The 21,096-nt window shown below is 63.0% G+C and overlaps 3 protein-coding genes across 4 annotated transcripts; 2 read left to right on the top strand and 1 right to left on the bottom strand.

Moving 5' to 3' along the window:
- Positions 1-262: 262 nt before the first annotated feature.
- FKBP1A (FKBP prolyl isomerase 1A) lies at positions 263-8,262 on the top strand. Of its 2 annotated transcripts, none has more exons than XM_065645649.1 (5): positions 263-372; positions 502-549; positions 6,012-6,124; positions 6,779-6,931; positions 7,247-8,262. In XM_065645649.1, the coding sequence occupies exons 1-4, from the start codon at positions 336-338 to the stop codon at positions 6,905-6,907; spliced, it is 327 nt and encodes a 108-aa protein (XP_065501721.1). In that variant the 5' UTR covers positions 263-335; the 3' UTR covers positions 6,908-6,931; positions 7,247-8,262. The 2 variants fall into 2 exon arrangements, with proteins under 2 accessions (XP_065501721.1, XP_065501720.1); XM_065645648.1 differs by having other exon boundaries at positions 279-372; positions 7,244-8,262.
- A 2,267-nt stretch (positions 8,263-10,529) lies between these two features.
- On the top strand, positions 10,530-14,012 carry SDCBP2 (syndecan binding protein 2). Its single transcript, XM_065645740.1, has 9 exons — positions 10,530-10,545; positions 11,103-11,170; positions 11,282-11,357; positions 11,583-11,686; positions 11,861-12,022; positions 12,862-13,037; positions 13,131-13,302; positions 13,415-13,506; positions 13,614-14,012. The coding sequence occupies exons 2-9, from the start codon at positions 11,117-11,119 to the stop codon at positions 13,666-13,668; spliced, it is 891 nt and encodes a 296-aa protein (XP_065501812.1). The 5' UTR covers positions 10,530-10,545; positions 11,103-11,116; the 3' UTR covers positions 13,669-14,012.
- Positions 14,013-15,546: 1,534 nt separating this feature from the next.
- Positions 15,547-19,241, bottom strand: SNPH (syntaphilin). The gene is made up of 4 exons (XM_065645842.1): positions 19,182-19,241; positions 18,249-18,350; positions 17,358-17,507; positions 15,547-16,678 (listed from the first exon to the last, which is right to left on the bottom strand). Exons 1-4 carry the CDS (start codon positions 19,223-19,225, stop codon positions 15,547-15,549), a joined length of 1,428 nt encoding a protein of 475 aa, XP_065501914.1. The 5' UTR covers positions 19,226-19,241.
- Between the last annotated feature and the right edge of the window lie 1,855 nt (positions 19,242-21,096).

Raw genomic sequence — 21,096 nt, 5'->3', positions numbered from 1 at the left:
GTTCCCCGGTGACACTGCGGGGCCCGGTTGCGGCGGGAAGGCGGGGGGGGGAGCGGGGGGGACCCGGGACCGCTCCCTCACTGCGTGCCCCGCGTTTCCCTGGCAACGGCGCGGTGCCAAGATGGCGGCCGGGGCCGGGCAGGAAGGAGCCTGGGGCTGGGGGGGCAGAGCGCGGAAGATGGCGGCGGCGGCGGGGGCCGGGGGCGGGGCCGCTCTAGGCGGGGGGCGGGCGGGCTCTATGGCGGCGCGGCGGCCGCGGCTGCGCACACGTGGCCCCTCCTCCCTCGGGCTGCGGGCGCTGCGGGTGCGCGAGCGGCACCGGCACCGGCACCGGCATGGGCGTGCATGTGGAGACCATCGCCCCCGGCGACGGTGAGCCGCGGCGTGCCCTGCCCTCCTCCCCCCTCCCCTCCCCGCCGGGCCGGTCCCGTCCCGGTGCCGATCCCGGTGCGGGTCCCGGTCCCGGTTCCGGTGGGCTGATCGGTGCGTGTCTCCCCGCAGGGCGGACGTTCCCCAAGCGCGGCCAGACCTGCGTGGTGCATTACACGGGTGAGTGCCGCCCGCCGCGGGGCCTGCAGGGCGGGGCTGCCCCGCCGACACCGGGAGGGTCCCCCCGCCCGGCCCGGTACCGAGGGACGCGATGGGGGAGCGGGGCCCGTTCCCCGCCCCGGTGCCCCGGCAGCCTGCGGGGACCCCGGGCCTGGCCCGTGTGGGCGGCCCGGCTGGGCCGCGGCGCTCCCGGGGGAGCCGGGGGGCCCGTCCCGCCCCGTGGGGCCGGGAGCTGGAGGTTTCCCGGGGAGGGGGGTCCCGGCTGTGCCCCGTGGCCGTGGGGGGGCCCCCATGGGAGCCGTTTCCCCGACGGCCCGGTCTATGGGGCGGCTTTCACGTGGGTGCAGCCCTCTGGTTTGGGGTGCACGGGCAGACAGCCCGAGGGGTGGGCAGGGGCACCCCTGGCAGGCGGGACCCCCCCACACCTGCATCCGGGAGACCCTGGGGGGGTCCCAGGGCAGCAGCCGAGCCAAGAGCCCCCACACTGGGTGTTCCCGTGGGACACCGGTGTCACCCCCCCGAGATTCGGGGTTTGCTGTGCCAGAGCAGGGTCCCTGCACCCCCAGCACTGTCCCTGCTGCCCCAGCCCCTTCTCCCTCCTGGGGTGACACTGGGGTGCCCGTGGGGCAGACCCAGACCCGCAACCCACCCCAGGATGCTTTTAGTGGGCAGCGCGGGCACCAGTCCTGGGGGGACCCTGGTGTGGTGGCACAGGTGCTGTTAGGGCTTGGGGTGTAGTATTTTGATGAGGGCAGGGAGGGAGGGAGGGTCGTGCTCCAACCATGTCCTCCAGCAGCCTTCTCTGAGCTCGGTGGAAAAGAACCCAACCTTGGGACCCTCAAAAATGTCACCCCGGGGGTCTCCTCTCCCCCTCAGCCACCCTTCGAACAGCTCCAGCTCAGCAGGGTTGTCGCTGTGCTCCAGGGGTAAAAACGAGTTGACCCATTTGTGGCTGTTTCTGCTAATAACCAATTCCTCTTTCCGCCCTCCCCTTGCCCGTGGTGGGGGGCCGGGGGTGCCCCTCGCTGCGGAGCGGGGCCCGGCACAGCCGGGTGGGCGTCCAGCCCATCTGCTGCTCCTCCGTCTCCCCCGGCCTTCCCCTTCCCTCAGGAAGCGGCTCGGGCTCCCCCGGCCGCCCCGTTTCCTCCGGTGGAAGAACAAAGGGAAGCTGGCAGGGCGTCAAGTGCTCCCGGGGGGCCAGCCTCACCACCCGCCTGCCCTCCCGGCACCGGCTCTCCCGTCCCCGCGGTGCTGCCGGGGCTCTGCCACCCGCCCCTGCCCCCGCCTGGCACGGCTCCCGCCTTCGTGTCCCCGTGTTCGGGCAAAGTGCTCCATGGTGTCTCACTCCTGACAGACCCTCCCCAGCAGCGATCCGCTGCGCGTGGGAGCGGTTCTCCAATTTCCTTTTCTTTTTTTTTTTTTTAAATTGTTTTTGTTGTTATTATTGTCTCCTTTTGGCCTTCACTCCCCCAGTTCCTCTGCAGGCAGCTTCTGCCCCCCCACCTCAGCAGGCAGCAGAAATCAAACCCCTCCAGGTGCCCGTGTTGGCAGCGCAGCTCCCGGCAGCCGGCCCTGCCAGAGGCCAGAAAACGGCAAAAAGGTAGAAACCTTTTGATTGCCGGCCCTGTCACAGTGCTGACGGAGCCCTGAGTGGTGTCAGGGACAGCAGCAGAGCACAGCGCTGGGGGTGCTGTGCTCCGAGCTCCTTCCAGCTCTGTCCCCGGCCACCCTTTGCTCTCACACCAAAACCCGCCGATGCCAGGGAGATCCAGCCCGTGCTGCACCGTGATGGGTGCGCAGCGATTCAGCTCTTGCTCTGCTGGGTTATGGATGTGCAGTGACTCGGTTAAAAAAAACAGCTACAACAAAAAAGCCCAAAACATTTGGGGAGAAGAACCCCAGTGGTCCAAGGGTGAACGGGCACGTGGAGCCATCCGGTGGCTGCTTCTGCTCATGCCCAGGCTCCTGCTTGGTGTTTTCTGGCCCTACTGAAAGCAGCTGCTTTGTCCCAGAGGTGAGGGACAGACAGACGGATGGCCCCAGTGCAGCAGGGCTGTGCTGGGGACAGAGGAGACAGCGGAGGATGCTCCAGGTCCCTGGTTGCTCATGCTGGGCTTGCAGAGTTGGAGGTGCGTGGTGGGAGCTCGTTCCCCTTCCTTTGGTCCCGGGTCCCCATTTTCTGCAGGAGGTCATGTCTGAAGGCATGGGGAGAAAGGACAGTGCGGTGGGGTGTCTGAAACAGCCTGCGATGTGAAATTTGCCACAAAGGGCTGTTAAAGGAACTAAATCAAGGATGAAGCTCCTCGATGTGTTCGAGACTGCTCGGAGCAACTGGTGCGGGGCAGGAGGACTGTGCAGAAGTGAGCAGGTGGGGGTTGGGGGCCAGCAGCCCTGACCCCCCTAGATCTGTATGCCTGGGGACCACGGTCCTTCCCAGCACCCGGGCATTGCCGCAGGCTGTGGGCAGCCTCGGCTGCTGGCTCTCGGTGCTGCCTGCGCGGCACCCGGGGCGGTGGGTCCCCCCACTGCCATGTCTGGGTGCTGCCACGCTCAAGCAGCAGCAAACGCTCTGTGGTTGAGAGATGTTTCCTACCGAGGTGTGTGGCTGCCCAGCGGTTGTGGAAGCTCAGCGCCTTCCCTCAAAACCCCCAGTCCCCGCAGAGCCCCGTCCTGCATCCAGATGCGGGGCGTGATGGGCAGCACTGGTGCAGGCAGCTCTGGCGCTGGGGTGCAAAGCATGTGGCAGAGGGTGCTGGTGGAGGAGGGTTGAACCTCAGCTGGGCAGCCCTGTCCTAGTGCAGGGGGTTGGAGCTGCCTGGGTGTCCCAGGGCTTTCAGGAAGGGTTTCCCATCCTGCCCCTGCCTGTTTTGGGAAGCTGGTGATGGCGGGGGAACGGGTGGGGCTCCACATCCCACCGGCAAAACCCCAACGTGCAGGTTTATCTCCAGGGCTGCCCCTGCCTGCTCCAGCACCGTTCTCTGCCACCTCTGCCCATCCCGGGGGTGGGGGGACCGGAGCCAAATCGCACGTTGCAGCCGGCATCTCCCGGCTGCTGCCTGCCAAGTGTGGCAGAGACCTGGCAGAGCTGCGCTGCCTGCCGTCCCCAGCCGGGCCTGCTCTCGGGAGCCCCCTTCTCCATCCCCGACTGCCGCAGCCCCCTGCTTTTCCTCGCCCCAGTTCCTCCGGGACCCCTGGTGAGACCTCCAGGGGGTCAGATCTTTCACTTGGGGCAGGCGGGTCCATAACCCACCTCTGTGGGCTCTGCCATCCTCATGGGGCCAGTGTTGGCCATGGGCAAGGAGCCATGCTGGGGGGTGTCTGCTCCTCCAGGGGCCTTGGCTGGGCAACTGCTTTTGCCAGTGGATGCTTTGCTGCTGTAATAGCTTTGAGATCTCGTTATCTCCATGCTCAGGGATGAGGAAATGGTTGCTCGTGCTTGTCCAGAGCTGGAGAAATCTCCCGGGAGCCTCATGGGCAGAGGAAGTGCCAGAGATGAGGACGCTGTCTCCGAGGCATCAGAGCCGCTTTGTTTTCTCTGCCGACGCGGTGGGGGGAGCGCGGCAGCCCCATGCTGGGCGCAAGGACAAGCTCCTGTGTGCAATCTGCACCTTCCCAGTGCGGGGCAGCCCGAGGGATCGATCCTCTGGGTGCTGCAGCCAGTTCTGTCCCTCAGTCCCTCTGTCCTGTGACCAGGGCGCTGCCAGCTCCAGATCCCTTCCCGAGGCCGGACCTGGGCAGGTGAGCTTGGCGCGGGGACAGGCAGTGCCACCCGCTCCTGCACTGGCTCTGCAGCACCTCCCATACCGCTGACGGTATTTACATTCCCCCAAATGGGGCATTAACTACAATTCGCTTCTGCAGGCGGCTGGTGCCCCGCAGGTCCCTGTGTGCTGTGACAAACGGGGTTGTGCTGTCTTGTCCTCGGGGGTTTTTCCTCTGCGGGTGCAGGCACGAGGTGTCCCCCCTGTCCCTCTGCAGCCGCCCCGGCTCATTGCAGCGCCCGAGGGCTCGGCGCTGAGCTCGGGGTCGGCTCGTGTCACGGCCCAGCGGCGCTGCCTGTGCCAGCCGGAATGGCCCGTCCCGTGTCCCTGCTGCCAGCGTCTCTGCCAGGCGGGAGCAAAGCCAGCGCCGGAGAGCGGGGAGCGCTGCCAGCGGGGCTGGAAGCAGGTTCAGCAGCAAGAGGTTTACCCTGGAAAGGAGGAAATGAGAAAACTCCGGATTTACTATTCCAAAGTCCAGGGCTGCAGCCTGACCGGCTGAGCTGGTGCCGATGCTCAGAGCCCTAGAGGGGAGATTTTTTTTTTTTTTTTTTCCCGTGAAATTAAAAGCTTAATTTTACTCACTGACTGAATCATGGGGCTGCTGGACCCCACCTCCTAAATCTTCCTGCCAGCCAAGAGGTTTTGGTGCTTGTTGCCTCTGCAAAGGTGATGTATTTTTTCCTATTCTTTCCATTCGGTGTCTCCCATCACCCTTGTGGTTTGTGTGCTGTTCGCTCTGGCCGCTGTCACGACATGAGCCGAGGCTGAGGTGCCCCAAGGCATCTTTTGTGCGAATGCATTTTCTCTTGCTCGTGGGGTGAAGGAAAGTTTATTATTGCTCTTATTGCAGGGCTGCATTAATACAGAGCTGGAGCTGCCTTATAGGAGCAGCAACTCCGCTGTCCGGCGGAGTTGCTGCTCCTATAAGGCAGCTCCAGCTCCGAGATTCCCCAAGAAGGTCAGGCAGGGAGCAAGGGAGGGGAGGAAATTCTTCTTTTGCTCGTGTTGGGGAGTTATATTTAGCCCTGGGGATATCAGCCTGGCTCAGCCCTCACCGTACAGTGTGTGCGGGGGGAACGGGAGCTGCCCCAGGCACTATGTCCAGCGCTTGGTGCTGCTGCTCCCCGTCATCGTTCCCGGGTCCGGGAGCGATTTGGCAGCGGGATGTCAGGGGGCACGGGGAGGGCTGGAGCCCAGCAGGAGCTGAGATGGGGGCACCGGAGCCCCGAGTTGTGGTTTTGGTGCCTGAGGATGGAAGGCTGCCCGTGGCAAGGAACAGGAGGGGTGTTTGCTGGTGGGATGGGAAGTGCCAGGCTTGATCCTGCTGCCTGCAAAACGTCTGGCAGTGGTGCTGTGAGGTGGGGAAGGGTTTTTTTCCCCTTCCCTTCCATCTGCTCCCCCTTTTCCATCCTCGGGAGCCCAGGGGAGCGCTCCTCTCTGGGTTGAAACAGCAATCGTGCCCTGTTCCAGGGCTGGTCCTGCCCAGCTGGATCTTGCTCTGGGGAGGTTTCTGATGGGTTTTTCCCCTCCAAGCCACCCCGTGCAGGTGTTTGCCCAGGGCAAAGGAGGCTGAGCCGCGACACATCTTTGACTCAGGGCTATGTGAGCTCTCCCGGTGTGACTGTCACCTGCTCAGGCTGCCAGGTCACAGGCGTGCATGTGTCCCCTGTGTCACCGTCGTCTCCATCCCCCTCTCCCCAGGTATGCTGGAGGATGGGAAGAAGTTTGATTCCTCTCGCGACAGGAACAAGCCCTTCAAGTTCGTGATGGGGAAGCAGGAGGTGATCCGCGGCTGGGAGGAAGGAGTCGCTCAGGTGCCTCTCGCCATCTCCCGTGCGGGGCTGGGGAGCTGCGGCGTGGGCAGAAATCACTGCGTGCAGCTCGTTCTCTATTTTATTTTATTATTTTTTCTTTAATTCCCCTGCGCTTTCCGCCCCTCCGCCCCCTCGGCGCTGGGAGGTGTGGGTGTGAATATCACCTTCTGCGTTGCCACCTGCCAGATGGCAGGAATGGAGCAGGGCCGGGCCCTGGGAACACCTACGGCATGTTGGTGACTCAGCAGTGACATTTCTGTGCTGAGTCAGCTCTGAACGGAGCGCTCGGGCCCCCCGCTCCCCGCGGAGCCCACGCACAGGGAGGCCCGGTGGGCACGGCGCGGCTGCAGTGCCTGCGCAAGTGACACCAGCCAGCGCTGTGTGCCACTGGGGACACAGCACGAGGGTGCTGGTGGCTTTAGGGAATGGTCCAGCCCTTCCTGCCTGTCCTAAAAACACTCGTGTGAGGAACATCCCAACCCCTGCTGCTCTTGTAGCCCGTGCTCCCTGCCTTTCCCTCCTGATGTTCCTCCCTCTCCTCTTCAGTCCCCTCCAGTTTGTCCAGCTTGGGACAGGTCTGTGTCCCTCTCGCTGTCGCTCACCTGGTGACTGTGCCCATCTCCTGACACCCCCATGTTTCTTCCCCTGCTGCAGATGAGTGTCGGTCAGCGGGCAAAGATGACCATCTCCCCAGATTACGCCTACGGCTCCACCGGCCACCCTGGGATCATCCCACCCAATGCCACTCTAATTTTTGACGTGGAGCTCATGAAATTGGAATGACCTACCCCAGCACCCTGGCCTCGGGTAAGAGGGGTGCCAGTGGGGGGATGCTGAGGTTTGGGGGACACTCAGGGCCCCAGCTCTGGTCCCAGGTGGGTGTGGGGAGGAAGGATGGGGTGGTGGCAGTGGGGGGTTTGAGAAGGATGGTATGGGCAGGATGGGGCTGTGCTCCCCCTCCCCATTTGGGGCTTGGCTTCGTTAAATGAACAGTGTGGTTTGCCATGAGCGTGGTCCCTCCTCTGCCCATTTCCTCCGCAGGCAGCGAGGAGGCAACAAGCAGGCAAGGAGCAGGCAGGCTGCAGGCAGCTCTCTCATGCTGCTTCTCCTCTCTCCCAGCAGGTTTGGCACATGGAGGAACCCAGAATCTCAGCTTCAAGAAGAGTGCACATGACTTTGTACGGAGCTTTTCCCGATCGTCCACTACACTCATTGTATAACCTGACACCCGATTGAATGCCTTTGGTCACTAAGCTTTGCCTCTGACTCTTCCTCCTTGTATCGTGTTTTTATGTCTTTTTAAACTATACGCCGTAAACCTCAACTCTATTTGGGTCAAGTTCTTAATCTTATTTTAGTTTCAGGTGTAGACTACGTTTTACCAGTAGCACAGACGGGCTGCCATAGATAGGACTCATTGGAGCAAAAGGAAACCCGGTAGTTACTTGTTTTGGTGCAGATCTCTACAGTGTTTTCAAACCAGAAATTGCTGCTGTTGCAAAAGCCATAGCAGAGTGAGGCTGAATGGATGCGGAGAGCGAAGTAGCGTTAGGATGGTGTGTAGGTCCCTGCCTGGCAGGGGGGCCTGTGGGGCCTGGCCCGGCTCCCCGGGGGGTCGCTCCGGGGAAGGTGGGGGCTGCTCTGGCCCTGCTTCACTCTGCCATCTCACAGTGAACCTGCCTTCACCCCCACCCCAGCCCCAGTTTGCATTTCTGGAGATGGGTTTACATCAGAGCCCCGCCCTCCTCCCCCCCACCCCCCAAAAAAAAATTCAGTAGCTTGCATTGAGCTTTCTTTAGCTAAAAAGAAAAACAGCAGAGGAAGGGAAAGGGGCTGGTAGGGAGTCGGCTCAAAGAAAATGCCCCCATCCCCTCCCTCCCCCGCTGGAAAGGAACCATCAGAGCCCAGTTGTCCCCAGTCCGAGCAGACCTGACCGTTCTCTCCTGACACCTGATGCTGGTCATCGCCGCTTGCCTGGTCTCACACGATGCAAAGCTTCCCCTGCTGCTGTCCCACCTACCCCCCACCCCGCCTAGTCATTCGGTAAGAGAAATTGCTGCCGTTCACTTCCTTCTCCACTGCATAAAGATATCAAGTTTTATTATTGCAATAAAAACGCTTTATGCTGGCTTTTCTCAGCCCGGTGTCTCGGAGGTTTTTCCCTCTCCTGGTCTGTCGCTCAGCACAGCTGGTGCTGTTCCGGGCTCTTAGGGTGCTGTGGGTGCTGTGCTGGGGGTTTGGGGTGCTGTGCTGGGCTCTTGGGGTGTTGCGGGTGCTCTGCCAGGATCTTGGAGTGCTGCGGGTGCTGTGCTGGGGTTTTGGTGTGCTATGGGTGCTGTGCTGGGGTTTTGGGGTGCTGTGGGTGCTGTGCTGAGGTTTTGGGGTGCTGTGGCAGCAGGACGCAGCCTCTGTCTATGCTGGCTTTGGGGTGATGCTTGGTTGCTTGGCCCTGGCACAGAGGGACACCTGGGGCTCACTGGGTTCTGTGGGAAGGTAATGGAGGCCTGCTGGAATTTGCATAATTAATTGCCTTACCATAACCTCTTAAGCATTGCCCTCTCAGCCTCTGGCCATTGTGGCTGTGACTCAGCCTGGACTGGGAGTGGGAAGGACAGACAGATGTGCTCCCTGTGTCCCCCCAGCTCTGGAGCCACGTGTCAATGTCTCTGTGTATCTATTTCGGTCCCTTTTGGAGGTTGGATGCTGCAGTGTGTGACACTGCACATCTAGCAGCCGGTATTTGCAGGCCAGGTCACCAGGGACCTGAAAAGCCTCTTGGGGCTTTTTTTGGTGCTTTTCTCAGTGATTCCCCCTGTGCCTGGTCGGTGGGACCCCCCGAGCCCCCGCTCCTGCCCTGTGCTGCTGCAGCTTGGCTGCTGGCACCCAGCTCCTCCGCAATGGCCTTTGCTCCACGATCGATAACATGGCTGTGACTGATAACGTGGTTGTGATCAATAACATGTCAAGTCCCGGCCCATGAGTGGATTTGTTTGGAGCAAAGTTTGTATTTAATGGGGGCACTGGGGAAGGCACTGGGGGCAACAGCAGCCATGGGGCTCCAGCCCCTATTTGGGAACCCCAAGGTATGCATGGGCTTGTGTGAGATTTGGGTCAGGCTGTGCAGCTATTAGCACTGCCTGTAATTGCTACTCAATTAAGTAGAACAGGGAGCTGCTGGGGTGCCAGCATTACACTCTGCCCCTTGCTGCAACCACTTCTGGGTGGAAACTTGGGATGAGTTTGGGTTTATCTTCCTGCAAAGCTTTTTGCTTTAATCATTAACGAGTGCCAGGTGGTGCTGTGGCTTCTGGCTGGAGATGAGCCAGGGCTGGGGGGAGCTTAGGGCTGGCAGCCCCCTGGCCATGCAGCCCTGCTGTGGTTCCAGCTCCAGTTCGGCAGGGATGAGGGTTTGGGGACAGCACAGACCCCGGGGTGGATCCTTCTTGGGCTGCTGTGGGATGTGTCCCTGCTCCCAGCTGTGATTGTCACCATCGGGCTGCTCCCATCCTGGGCTGGCTGAGGGATCCGTCAGGCTGAAAATAGCACCAGTAAATAAAACACTTCCTCCCAGCCTGGCACCGGGAGCTGGGACGTGCCCGGCTGCTGCTCCACAGCAGGGCTGGCCCTGTGCCGGCGAGCTCCTGGGCTGGGGCCACCGGCTTGGGGCTCAGCTGGGTGCCTGCAGGAGGGGACACGGTGGCCCGTGGCCTCCTTGGCGCTGTCAGCGGGATGTGGCAGGTGGGTGCCGGGTCCCAGGGTGACATGGCGATGTCCCCAGCAGTGGGATGCCCATGTCCACCTCGTGCCCTGACTCAGCCGAGCTCTGCACTTGCCGTGTTTCCACCCACGGTGTGGGACTCCCACGGGGTTGTCACACCTGGCGCGTGCCCTGGGGACAGCAGTGACAGCTGGAAGGGTGCGGGACATGGCGTCACCCTCACGGCCACGTCAGCCCCATGTGCCCGGGCAGTGGTGTCAGCGGGAGGAGCCACCCACGCAGCGCTGCTCACTGTGGGGCACCCCCTCTGCCCCCCCACCAGCACCCCCCGGTCACCAGTTTGTGGCACCCACCTGCAGTGGCCCAGGTTGGGACATAAGGGCTGCGGTGGGGACAAGCGATGTGCTGTTTGCCAGCAGGGCTGGTGACACAGTGGGAGGGAGCGGGGGACACAGCCCCATCCCTGCTCCCCCAGAATGCCCCAACCCACAGAAAATCATCCCAATCCCTGTCCCCATCCCTGCAGTGCCAGGGCCCTGTGCAGCTTTGTGTTCACCTTCCTCTTCCTCACCTGTGCCCTACCTGCGGGGGTGGCGGTCACCTGAGGCTGCCTGGCCCTTCCCTGGGCCAGGCAGGGCTATAAAAGCTCTGGGGCCCCGCAGAGGGTGACACAGAGTGACACGGAGCTGGGAGCTGCTGGCAGGTGAGTACCAGGGAGCTGGGCTGGGGCTGGGGGTTCTCCCCATTCCAGGGGTGCTGCTGGGAGAGGGGGATACTGTGGTCCCTGGGCTGTGTACAGGACCCTGCCCGGTCCCCACGGGGCTCAGAGCTGGGGCTGGATTTGGCCTCTGTGCCCCAAGATTTGGGCGATGTGTTTTGGGGCACACAGTGATGCAGGGCTGGGCTTTGCCATGGGCACAGCACAGGGCATTGGGGCGCGGGGGGGACTGATGGGGGTTTAAAGGCAGCGAGGAGCAGTCGGGGGGGCTGTTCCCATGGGACATCCCGCTGTCACGTCTAGGGGATGAGGGAATGGCCCCATGGGAAGCAGGACCTGCCACCAACCAAGCAATGCCCAGGGTACCCATGTCCCAGCTCCTGGGAAGTGGCACAGGTGATGGCCCTTGTGACATGTCCCTGAGTCACTCCGGAGGCCCTGGGTGACAGCCCATCTCCATCACACGGAGCCAGGCACGTGAGCCAGGAGGGATGCTCAGGGAGAGGCTCCCCAGCCCTGAACCGCCTTGTCCCCGTCCCCAGGCTCGGCAGCAACCATGGCGACACTTTACCCCTCGCTGGAGGACATGAAGGGCCACCAGATCCTGCAGGTCAGTGTCAGCGGCGTTACGGGACGGGGGAGCAAAGCCCAATGGGGTCCCACCCTCGCAGGGTCCCTGGGGCTGGGGACACAGCCTGCAGCACACCCCGTCTCTCAGCAGGCACAGGCAGCTGCCGCGGTGAGGACACCTGCCACCACGGTGGCTGCGGAGAAGCCGAAGCTCCCCTCGAACACCGGTAACACAGCTGCCGCCAGCTCCCCCCACCCAGGGGCTGCCTACGGGCAGGGGGAGCCATGATCACTGTGCAGGGGGCTCAGCTGAGAACCCACAGCTCAGTGTGTGGGTTGGGGACGGGATATGGGGGTTTCTTTCCACTGGCCTGGGGGGGTTCCTGGGAGGGAGGTGATGGTGGTGGGTTGGGAACCACAGGCACTGAGGCCACTCTTGGTGTGTCCCACAGTGCCGCCCGTGCTGTACCCCAACCTGGCCGAGCTGGAGAACTACATGGGGCTGGCTCTCTCCAGCAAGGAGCTCCAGGAGAACCTGATCCCTGAAGGCAGCACCGTAGGTGTTGGGGCTGGCGGCTCCCCCTGCCCTGTGCAGGTCCCTGTGCCACATCATCACTGGCAGGGGGGTCCCTCTGGGGCCCCGTCCTGCCCGGGGAAGGGATCAGCATCCCCTGAGGGCTGATGTACCCCATGTCCCCGCTGGTCTTGCTGACCCCCATCTCCACCACAGGAGCCGACCCCTGCCGAGCCCTCCCCGGGCCAGCTGGTTGCTCCCCTGAGCGGGAACAATGCGGGGCTGCGGCGGGCAGAGATCAAACCGGGCGTGCGGGAGATCCACCTCTGCAAGGACGAGCGGGGCAAGACAGGGCTGCACCTCAAAAATGTTGACCAGGTGAGCGGCTGGGCTGTTGTGGGGCTGTGCATGGCATGGCGTGGTATGGCATGGCATGGTACAGCATAGGGATGTTGATGGACAGTGGCTGAACATGAACCAGCATGTGCCCAGGTGGCCAAAAAGGCCACCAGCATCCTGGCTTGTACCAGCACTGGTGTGGCCAGCAGGACCAGGGCAGTGACCATCCCCCATGCTGGGCACTGGGGAGGCCAGACCTCAAATCCTGGGGGCAGTTCTGGGCCCCTCACACCAAGAAAACCCTTGAGGTGCTGGAGCAAGTTGAGAGAAGTGAACAGAGCTGGGGAAGGGGCTGGAGCACAAGTGTGATGTGAGCGGCTGAGGGAGCTGGGGGTTCAGCTGGAGAACAGGAGCTGAGGGGAGACAGGGGCACAAAGAAACGGCCTCAAGTTGCACCTGGGGAGGTTGAGGTTGGATCTTGGGAACAATTTCTTCCCCAAAGGGCTGTCGGGCACTGGAACAGGCTGCCCAGGGCAGTGGTGGAGTCACCATCCCTGGAGGGGTTGAACAGATGGAGATGAGGTTCTCAGGGACATGGGGTAGTAGCAGGGATGGGGGAACGGTTGGGCTCGATGATCTTGAGGGTCATTTCCAACCAAAATGATTCTGTGATTCAATGACATGGCTGGGCAGGGCACAGCATCGCACAAGCATGACAGTACAGAGCCACGTGACATGGCACGGTGCAGCATGGCATGGCAATGTGTAGCATTAAGTGGCACAGCATGTCACGATGTGACATGGCACAGTATGACATGGTGCCTGGCATGGCATGGCTGCCCGGTGCCCGTGTGCCATTGCTCCCTCCGTGTCCCCAGGGCATCTTCGTGCAGCTGGTGAAGGCCAACTCACCGGCGGCGCTGGTGGGGCTGCGTTTCGGTGACCAGATCCTGCAGATCGACGGCAAGAACTGCACGGGCTGGAGCAGCGACAAGGCACAGCGGGCGCTGAAAAAGGCGTCCCCAGAGAAAATCGTCATGGTGGTGCGGGACAGGTGAGCGGGCAGGCGATGCCGATGACATTGCCGGTGACATTGCCGGTGACGTTGCCAGTGACATTGCCAGCACTGACCACATTCTCCCCACAGGCCTTTCCAGCGCACTGTCACCCTGCACAAGGACAGCGGTGGCCAAACCGGTGTCGTGGTGAAGAAGGGGAAGATCGTGGCGCTGGCCAAGGACAGCTCTGCCGCCCGCAATGGGCTCCTCATCCACCACTACATCTGCGAGGTGAACGGCCAGAACGTCATCGGCATGAAGGTGGGGGCTGTGCACAGCTGGGGGTGCTCGGGATGGGGCCAGGGCAGCCACGAGGGACTGCTGGCGGGGGGAGAGCTCGACACCCCCTGGACCTCCCTGCTCTCTCCCACAGGACAAACAGCTCTCGGAGGTGCTGGCGGGGGCCGGGAATGTCGTCACGCTGACCATCATCCCCACCGTCATCTACGAGCACATGGTCAAACGGTGAGACCGCGGGGCCATGGTGCCCCCCCCAGCTCGCTGTGGCCCCACAGGGACCTCCCCAGGAGCCCCCCCGGGTGTCCCCACTGAGCGCCTGTCCCTGTCTCCAGGCTCTCGCCGGGGCTGATGAAGTCGGCCATGGACCACTCCGTCCCCGACCTGTGACGCCGTCGCTGCCATCCCAGGGGCTGACGCTGGAGCTCAGAGGGGCTGCTGAAGGTACCCCCCCAGCACCTCCAAAATAAGCTGTTTTAGCACAAAACCCCTCGACTCTACAGAAGCTGGTGGCTGCTGGGTGGCATGGGGGGACCCCCCAGCCGGGGATGTCCTCACCTCCCCCTCATCAGCAGGGATGGGGCACATGCCTCCCCCTGTCCCGGGGTCTCCATGTCCCCCCGTGTCCCTGCTCGGGCCAGGCCCCTCGGGGCTGATGCCAAAGGCTGGTTCCAGCCACAGCAGACACAGACCCAGCGACATTTATTACATCCACCACAGACAGCGCGTACAGGACAGGGGCAACAAGAAAAGGGGGGTTACAGCTTTTTCAGTTCTGTATTTAAAAAATATATTATATAGATTTGTCTTTCAAATATAATCGTTACATTTATTTCTTGGCAAAGCTTTGGATAGTCTAACAGACGTGTACACAGATCCACAAATACATTGCACAAGAGGCGTACGTACATCCCAGCTCTGCTCACAGCGCCCGCCCTGGCTGCTTTGCCACCGTTTCTCCCCAAACATTTCACCTGGCAGCCGATGCTGCTGCCTCCGCCACCCCCCGTGTGGGACAGGGGCTGTGGGGAAGCGCGGGGGATGCGGGACATGGTGGGTGCCGGCACGTGGAGCATCACCAGGTCCCAGGGCACCCGGCCGCAGCACCCGCGGGTGGCAGAGTGGGGTTGGAGGGGGAAACACCGTTAGTTCAAGTCACAAAGAAACCACAGACATTCATGGGGGCGGGAGCACCGCGCACCCGGGGGAGCCCCAAGTCTCGCACCTTGCCAGCCCCCGCTGAGCAATCATTGCTGTCTTTGCTTTTCAAATAAAAAGGCTTTTTTTTTTTTTTTTCTGGAGTCCACTAGCAAAGCGAGGACTCAGCTGGGGCAGGCAAAGGCACTCAGCCCTGCCTGCACCCCACTGCCCGCACCCTCGCTGCCCCCGGCAAAGGCATCCCCGAGCGCTGGCACAGGGCAGCATCACCGGCATCACTGCTGCCGACACTGCCAGAGCTCCCAGTCCCACTGCGCAGCGGCCAGAGCCAGGGCTGGGGGTTCCTCCCCACTTGCTGCTGCCTCAGCCCCCCAACACCAGGGCTTCAGTCTGTACCAAAAAAAAAAAAAAAAGTGAACATAGTGCAAAGCAAAGGGAGGGACCGAGGCTCCCCTGGGGCTGCCTGGTGCCACCAGAGCCATCCCAGGGTTCTGTCCCAGTGTGGGAGGCATCTCCCATCCATGGGTGGTTTAGAGAGGGATCAAGGGAGGGGGACAGACACTGGAGTGGGCTGGGATGAAGGTGTGCCATGGGGTCCCACTGTCCCCCAAACCAGTCCCTGTGTCTGGGCAGGTTCCCTCCATCCTCTCAGACTTTGCTGTCGTGGTGCAACCAGCACCTACTGTGGCCCCCCGGCTCTCCCTGCTGCCAGGGGCTCCTCGCCATCGCCCGTATGTGGCAGGACAGGAACAACCAGAACGTGACTGCAACAAAGGGGGACAGCCCCCCTGGGGGTGCAGCCACCCCCAGCAGCCGGGCCCTCTGCAGCAGCCGTGTCCGTGGGGCAGGGGGTCGCTGCGTGGTGCTCGGTGCCACGTACCCCCATCACCGCTTGACACCGTTCTTCCAGCAATGGTCCTTTCCTTCCTCTGGGACAAAGAAGCCGGGGGGGACAGCACATCCCCACACACACCCCCTGCCCCCTTCCCGCTCCCCCTGGGGCTGCATAATGAGCCAGCGCTGACGAAGGACCCCGGGAATGGGGACATGCCGGGGCTTTACAATCAGCAGTCGGGTCCGTGGGGGCGGGTGGGGGGCGATGCGGGGGTGTCAGGGCTGGGTGCTGCCCCCGGGGCTGGCAACAGGGCGACAGCCCATCCTGCGGATGGAGTGGAGGGCGACGGTGCAGCAGCCGCGCAGCAGCGAGCTGATGTTGTAGATGGGCTGGCCCTGCCGGCGCTGCGAGCGGCACAGCCAGGCCACCGTGGGCACAGCCGGCACCACCACTGCCAGCAGATCCACGATGAAGTGGCGGCTCCAGTAGCTCTTGGCCGGGGCAGCCTCGCAGCCGGTGGCCTCGGTCACCTCCTCCTCCGCCGCGCAGGCGATGGCCACCGAGGGGCTGGTGCTGGGGGGCTGTTGCACCGCAGGGTTGCAGGGGGCTCCCCCCTCAGCCCCAGCACCTGCTGCTGCGGCGTCGGGCTCGGCCACCAGCAGGTCCATGGCCCCAGTGGGGTTGGAGAGCTCGGGGACGGGCATCACGTCTTCCATTTCGGAGACCCAGACTGAGGTGGGGCTGCCCAAGCTGCAAGCCTGGGACTTCATCACCTTCTCCAGGATGGTGTCCAGGTCGGGCTGGCAGGGCACAAAGTCCGTCTGGATGGCCCGTTCCTGCATGCAGCTGGCCTGCACCCCCGCCTCCACGCCCCCCCGCAGCCCCAGCAGCTTTTCGTAGGTGGTGCTGGGGGGCAGGCGGGTGCTGGGGTCATTCCCCACCTCCAGTGGGTCCGTATGGCCGGGAGCCTCCTCCGCCCCCACGAAGCCGCTGTCGGCCCCCTCGTCCAGCGAGATGGTCTGCGAGCCCCCCACGTTGCGGTCCCCAGCCCCCTGGTCGCTCAGCTTGGTGTAGGTGGAGCTGCGGGTGAGGGAGCGGGCTGGGGACCCCCCTGCCGACTCGCCGGCCCCCTCCTCCTTCAGCGCCCCGTTCTGCGCCACCTCCATGCTGTGCAGCAGTGTCTCTAACTTCTTGTTCTGTATGTTGATGTCCACAAAATACTTCTGGAGCCCCTTGTCTTTCTCCAGCAGGTTGTTCTTCACCGTGTCGATGACCTGCTTCAGCTGCTTGATCTCCTTGCGGGCTTCCTTCAGCGCCAGCTGGGCCTCCACGCGATGGCACTCCTCCTCGATCCAGTCCTCCTGCATCCGCGACAGCTGCGTCTTCAGGTCCTCGATCTCAGCATCCCTACGAGAGACGGGGAGGGCACGGCAGCCATGCTGAGGGGGCTGCGGGGACAGCCACATCCTCACCTGCCCCGTGCCGAGTCAGCCAGATCTCCCGGTGACAACCACAGCTGGATCCAGAGATGGATCCGGGGGCTCGGGGACCCTCGGGAGAGATGCTCAGGGACCGGCCAGAGGGATGCTCAGGGACCCTCCAAAGGGATGCTTGGTCCCTTGCTGGAGTGGACACACAGCCCAGGGCTGCGTGGGGAGAGGCAGGTGCCCCGGGCGGGCACGTGGCAGCTGGCACGCCGGCGAGGACGTGCCTAAGCCCGAGAGGAGCAGATGGGGATTAGCCACACTCTGACGCTGAAATTCAGAAAAACCGTGGCAGAGACTTAGCCAGGGATGCAGGGGAGGGTGCAGCCACCACAGGTATGGGTGCTGTGGCCCCCAAATTGTGGCTCCCCAGCTGGACGGGCGGCAATGCCAGCGCGCTGCGTGCCTGCAATGCTGCTGCAAAGCCGTGAAGCTGGTGCCAGGGCACGAGCCCGAGGACGAGACACAGCTCTGGGAACTGAGAGCACCCAGAAGGACCAGTCCCGCGTGGGAAGTGCCACCGTGGGTGTTGGTGGCTGGTGCTGGGACCCTGCCCAGTGGCTCCCATGCCCGGGGGCTGTGCCCGCTGTCCCTGCACTCACCTGTCCTGCAGCCGCTCCTGCGTGTCCTTCAGGCGCGCCTTCAGATGCCGGATGCAAACCTCCTTCTGCTGCAGTGGCGTCAGGTACTGCTCCGGCGTCGGCGGCTTGATCCCATGGTTGTCGCTGCAGAGGTTGTACTTGGCCGAGCGCCTGCGGGGACATGGCTGTCACCCACCCGCCGGTGCTGGCACTGGCATGGGTGAGGAGGGGCTGGCCAGGGAACAGGGCTGGGTGGCACAGAGAGCTGCGTGCCACACGAAACGCTCCGGCATGGCAGCAGGGTGGCCCAAAACCCCTGTGCGTGCTGACAGGCAGCACCAGCAGCCTCCAGCCAGAGACAGGAGCATCACATTTGGAGCAGCCAGGCAGCACCGTGACCTTGTGACGCCCCTGAAGTCCTCCCAGATGTGTTGCCACCTGTGGGAGCTGGCAGGCGGTTGGGGACAGCCCCGGTGCCCGTCCCGCAGCGCGGTGCCCGGCTGTTCATGCCCCAGCTCGCCGGGAGATCCCTGCGGAGCAGCGGGGCTGACACCAGCTCTTGCCAAACCTTGGCCGGGCAGCACAAGGGGATGGAAACAAAGCTCTTGTCCAGCGTGCCTTTGGTCGCCAAGGACCCAGCGTGTCCCTTGGGGTGCAGCAGCGGGGGGACATGTGCAGCGTGCAAGCCACAGCCACGGCAGGACAGAGGGGCAGGGACGGGGCACCGGGCTGGCAGGTGGGGGGACAGGGAAGACAGGACAACAGCAGCAGAGAGGTCTGCAGGAGGACAGTGGGGTGTTGGCGAGACACACCAGCAGCTCCGCCGGCTCCGGCACCACGGGCACAGCCTCGCTCCACCAGCCCCTGCGCTCCTGTCCCCAGCCGGGCACCGGCAGCCGGGTGATGGGTTACCTTGGGGTGGGGCTGCTGTCGCTGCCCTTGTAGGAGCCCGAATTGCTGCTGCTGCTCAGCGAGGAGGTGCCGTAGGTGTCCCTCCCGGGGGGCGAGGGGCGCCTGGAGGCAGGGAGAAGAGGCTGTGTCTCAGGCCGAGTGGCTGAGGGTGCTGAAGACTTAAAGAAGGAGGCAAAGCCACTCCGTCCATACAGCCCGCGGCTGCCAAACCACCACACCGAGGAGGACACACAAGACAAAAGGACAAAACAAACAGCAGGGATCAAAATGGCACAGACACAGCGATGGGGTGCAAAGGCACGGCTGGGGGCTGCCCACCCGCTCCCCCCACCGCTGCGGCATCCCCGCACCCCAAGCACCGGGAGTCCCTTGGGAGCACCCAGCAGAGCTCAGGCTGTCGGCTCAGCACCGACACTCGGGCAGAGCTGCCTCTTCTCTCTGCCCACACTGCCGGTGGCAGCCGGTACCTAAATAACAGCATCCCAGGTCATGGAGACATTTGGAGGGGAATAAACGCTTTCTTTTTTTCTCTCTCTCTTTTTTTTCCCTTCTCTCTTTTTTTCCCCTCCTGACCTTTAGCTCAGGGAGAGGCTTTTCAAGGGCTACACCTCCCAGCATCGCCGCCCCCACCCCAGCACCCCTCAAGGCTGGGTCCACCCACCACCACCTGCCTTTGCCCAGACAGACAGAGGGGTCGGTCCCATCAGCAGGACGGACAGAGGGACAGTGGGTGCAGCGCTCAGGGGCTGCATGCACCAACAGAGAAGTGCTGTGCAGTGAGCAGAGACATGCAACCACCCCCAAAAGTGGGTCTGGGGGTTCGTGCTGCAAAGTGGCAGCTGGTGGGTGGGGGATCGGTCCCTCCCTGCTGCCAGAGGTGCCAGGTGGGCGCTGGTGCCCAGTCCCGGGGGTGAGAGGCTGAAGCATATTCACCTTCGTGATCCAGTGGACGAGCGTCTGCTCCCCGGCAGAGACATCGCCTCGGTACCGCGGGTCCTGAGTGCAGGGGAACTGTGGGTGAAACAACAGAGAGAGGAGGTGAAGGCAGAGAAAGGGCCCAGGGAGACGGGAGCCATGTGAAGCAGTGAGCCCCTGCACCGGGCATCGGTTTAGACGCTGGGGCCACCTGTGCGAGGACAGATGTGGCCTGTATCCCCTTCACATCTGGGCTGTGCTCCCTGCCTGCCTCCCACAGGCCAGAAACGCTGGGATGCCGCAGGGTGAGGGATTTCTCCACTTCCAAGGCTAAGGCACCTGCTCACATTTGTGCTGCACACCCTCCCTCCCAGCAGGCAGCTTCCCATAGCCTGCTCCTGCTCCATCCCCTTGGTCCAAAGCCCCTTTCCCACCAGTCTCCAAGCACGGGACAAGCTTTCCCATGACCCCAGGTCCCTGTTCCCACGCAGGGACACAGGGCACCTGCAGTGGTGACAATACTCGGGGCAGAGATGGCACGAGGGCTCTGACACCCAGCCCTGGACCCAGCCGAGTTCCCCCCCCGGGCAGGCAGTTGGCCCCACAGCAGGCTGGGCACCTCTTTTTCCTTCATTAAATCAGAATCACCCGTTCAGCAGTGACATCGGGTGAGGAAGCCCAGATCACTGCACGATGCGGCAGCAGCAGCTAATCCCTCAGGAAACGCAGAGCCCTGCTCCTGTAAATAAATAGGCCAGAGCCAGGGGCTGGCAGCAGCCGGCGGAGGAGACAGCAGCTCAGGGGGAGCTCCAGAAAGGACCCACTCAGCACATCCATCCCGCCAAGCATCCCCCGGCACCGCCGCCATGTCCCACCACGGTCACAGGCTGCTGGGGGTGGCCGGGGACACTGCGCAGGCTCCTTCCCCATTCCCAAGCCCATACACCATGACAGTATTGCCCCAGATTTTGGCAGCTCCAGCCCAAAGCAACGGGAGTGATGGGACCAGCCAGCAGATAATCGATGGGTGATGGGAAATGCCAAGTGCTGCTCGGCCCTGGTCCAGGACAAGAGGGGGAGGCAGGAGAGAAGCGGGGGGCATGGCCAGCTCATCCCAATGCAGCCTTTTGCATTTGCCACCCCAGGGCCGGGTTTTTCCAGGCCACCTCCTGCCTGATGCTCAAAGCTCCCAATACCAGCCCAGGCCTCCGCTCTGCCTGGGATGCGCTGCTCCCTGACTCCCAAACCAGGGCACCGCAGAGCCCAGAGCAGAGGAGCTGGCAATGCACGGCCGTGGTGCCCCACGCTGTGGGGTGCCAGCACCCCTGGGACGCGGTGACCAGGATTTGGGGGTCCTGGGATGGACACAGTGGGGAGGAGCTGGGCAGGGGGAGGCAGCGCTCTGCTGTGCCGGATAACAGCTCCCAAGCCGGCAGCGAGTGCAGCCGGTGCTGCGGGTTTTGCTCATGCAGCAGCGTGAATCAGCATCCAGCGCAGGAGCCGAGCGCGGTGCCGGCGGGAGCATCCTCCGGCAGCGCCACGCGGGGCTGCGGCACAGCCGGCTCCGGCTGCGGGGTCCTGCACAGCAGGGCCCCCCATCCCTCCTCCCCACACCGCGGGGTGCTCCCTGAGCAGCTCCTGGGCAGGGCTGTGCAGAGATTTGTGGTCCATTCCTGCAGAGAGGAAAGGAAAAGCGTTCAAAGCTGAATAACCACCTCCCCGAGCATGCTGCACACCTGCAAAGAAGACAACGGCAATCACAGGGGCCAGGAAACACAGGGGAGCAACCAAGAGCAGGTCACTAAAATCTAAAAACCATCTAATAGATGGGGCTTGGAGCAGGAGCCAGAGCAAAGCTGCAAGGACAAGCAGAAACGAAGAAATCCCATACGAACACCAACGATAGTGCTGGCAGAGCTGCCCATGGCTAGCC

Source organism: Caloenas nicobarica, chromosome 15, assembly GCF_036013445.1.
Source record: "Caloenas nicobarica isolate bCalNic1 chromosome 15, bCalNic1.hap1, whole genome shotgun sequence".
NCBI classification, from domain to species: Eukaryota; Metazoa; Chordata; class Aves; order Columbiformes; family Columbidae; genus Caloenas; species Caloenas nicobarica.
The sequence above is the reverse complement of the archived record's forward strand: the minus strand, read 5'-3'. Positions and strand labels throughout refer to the sequence as shown.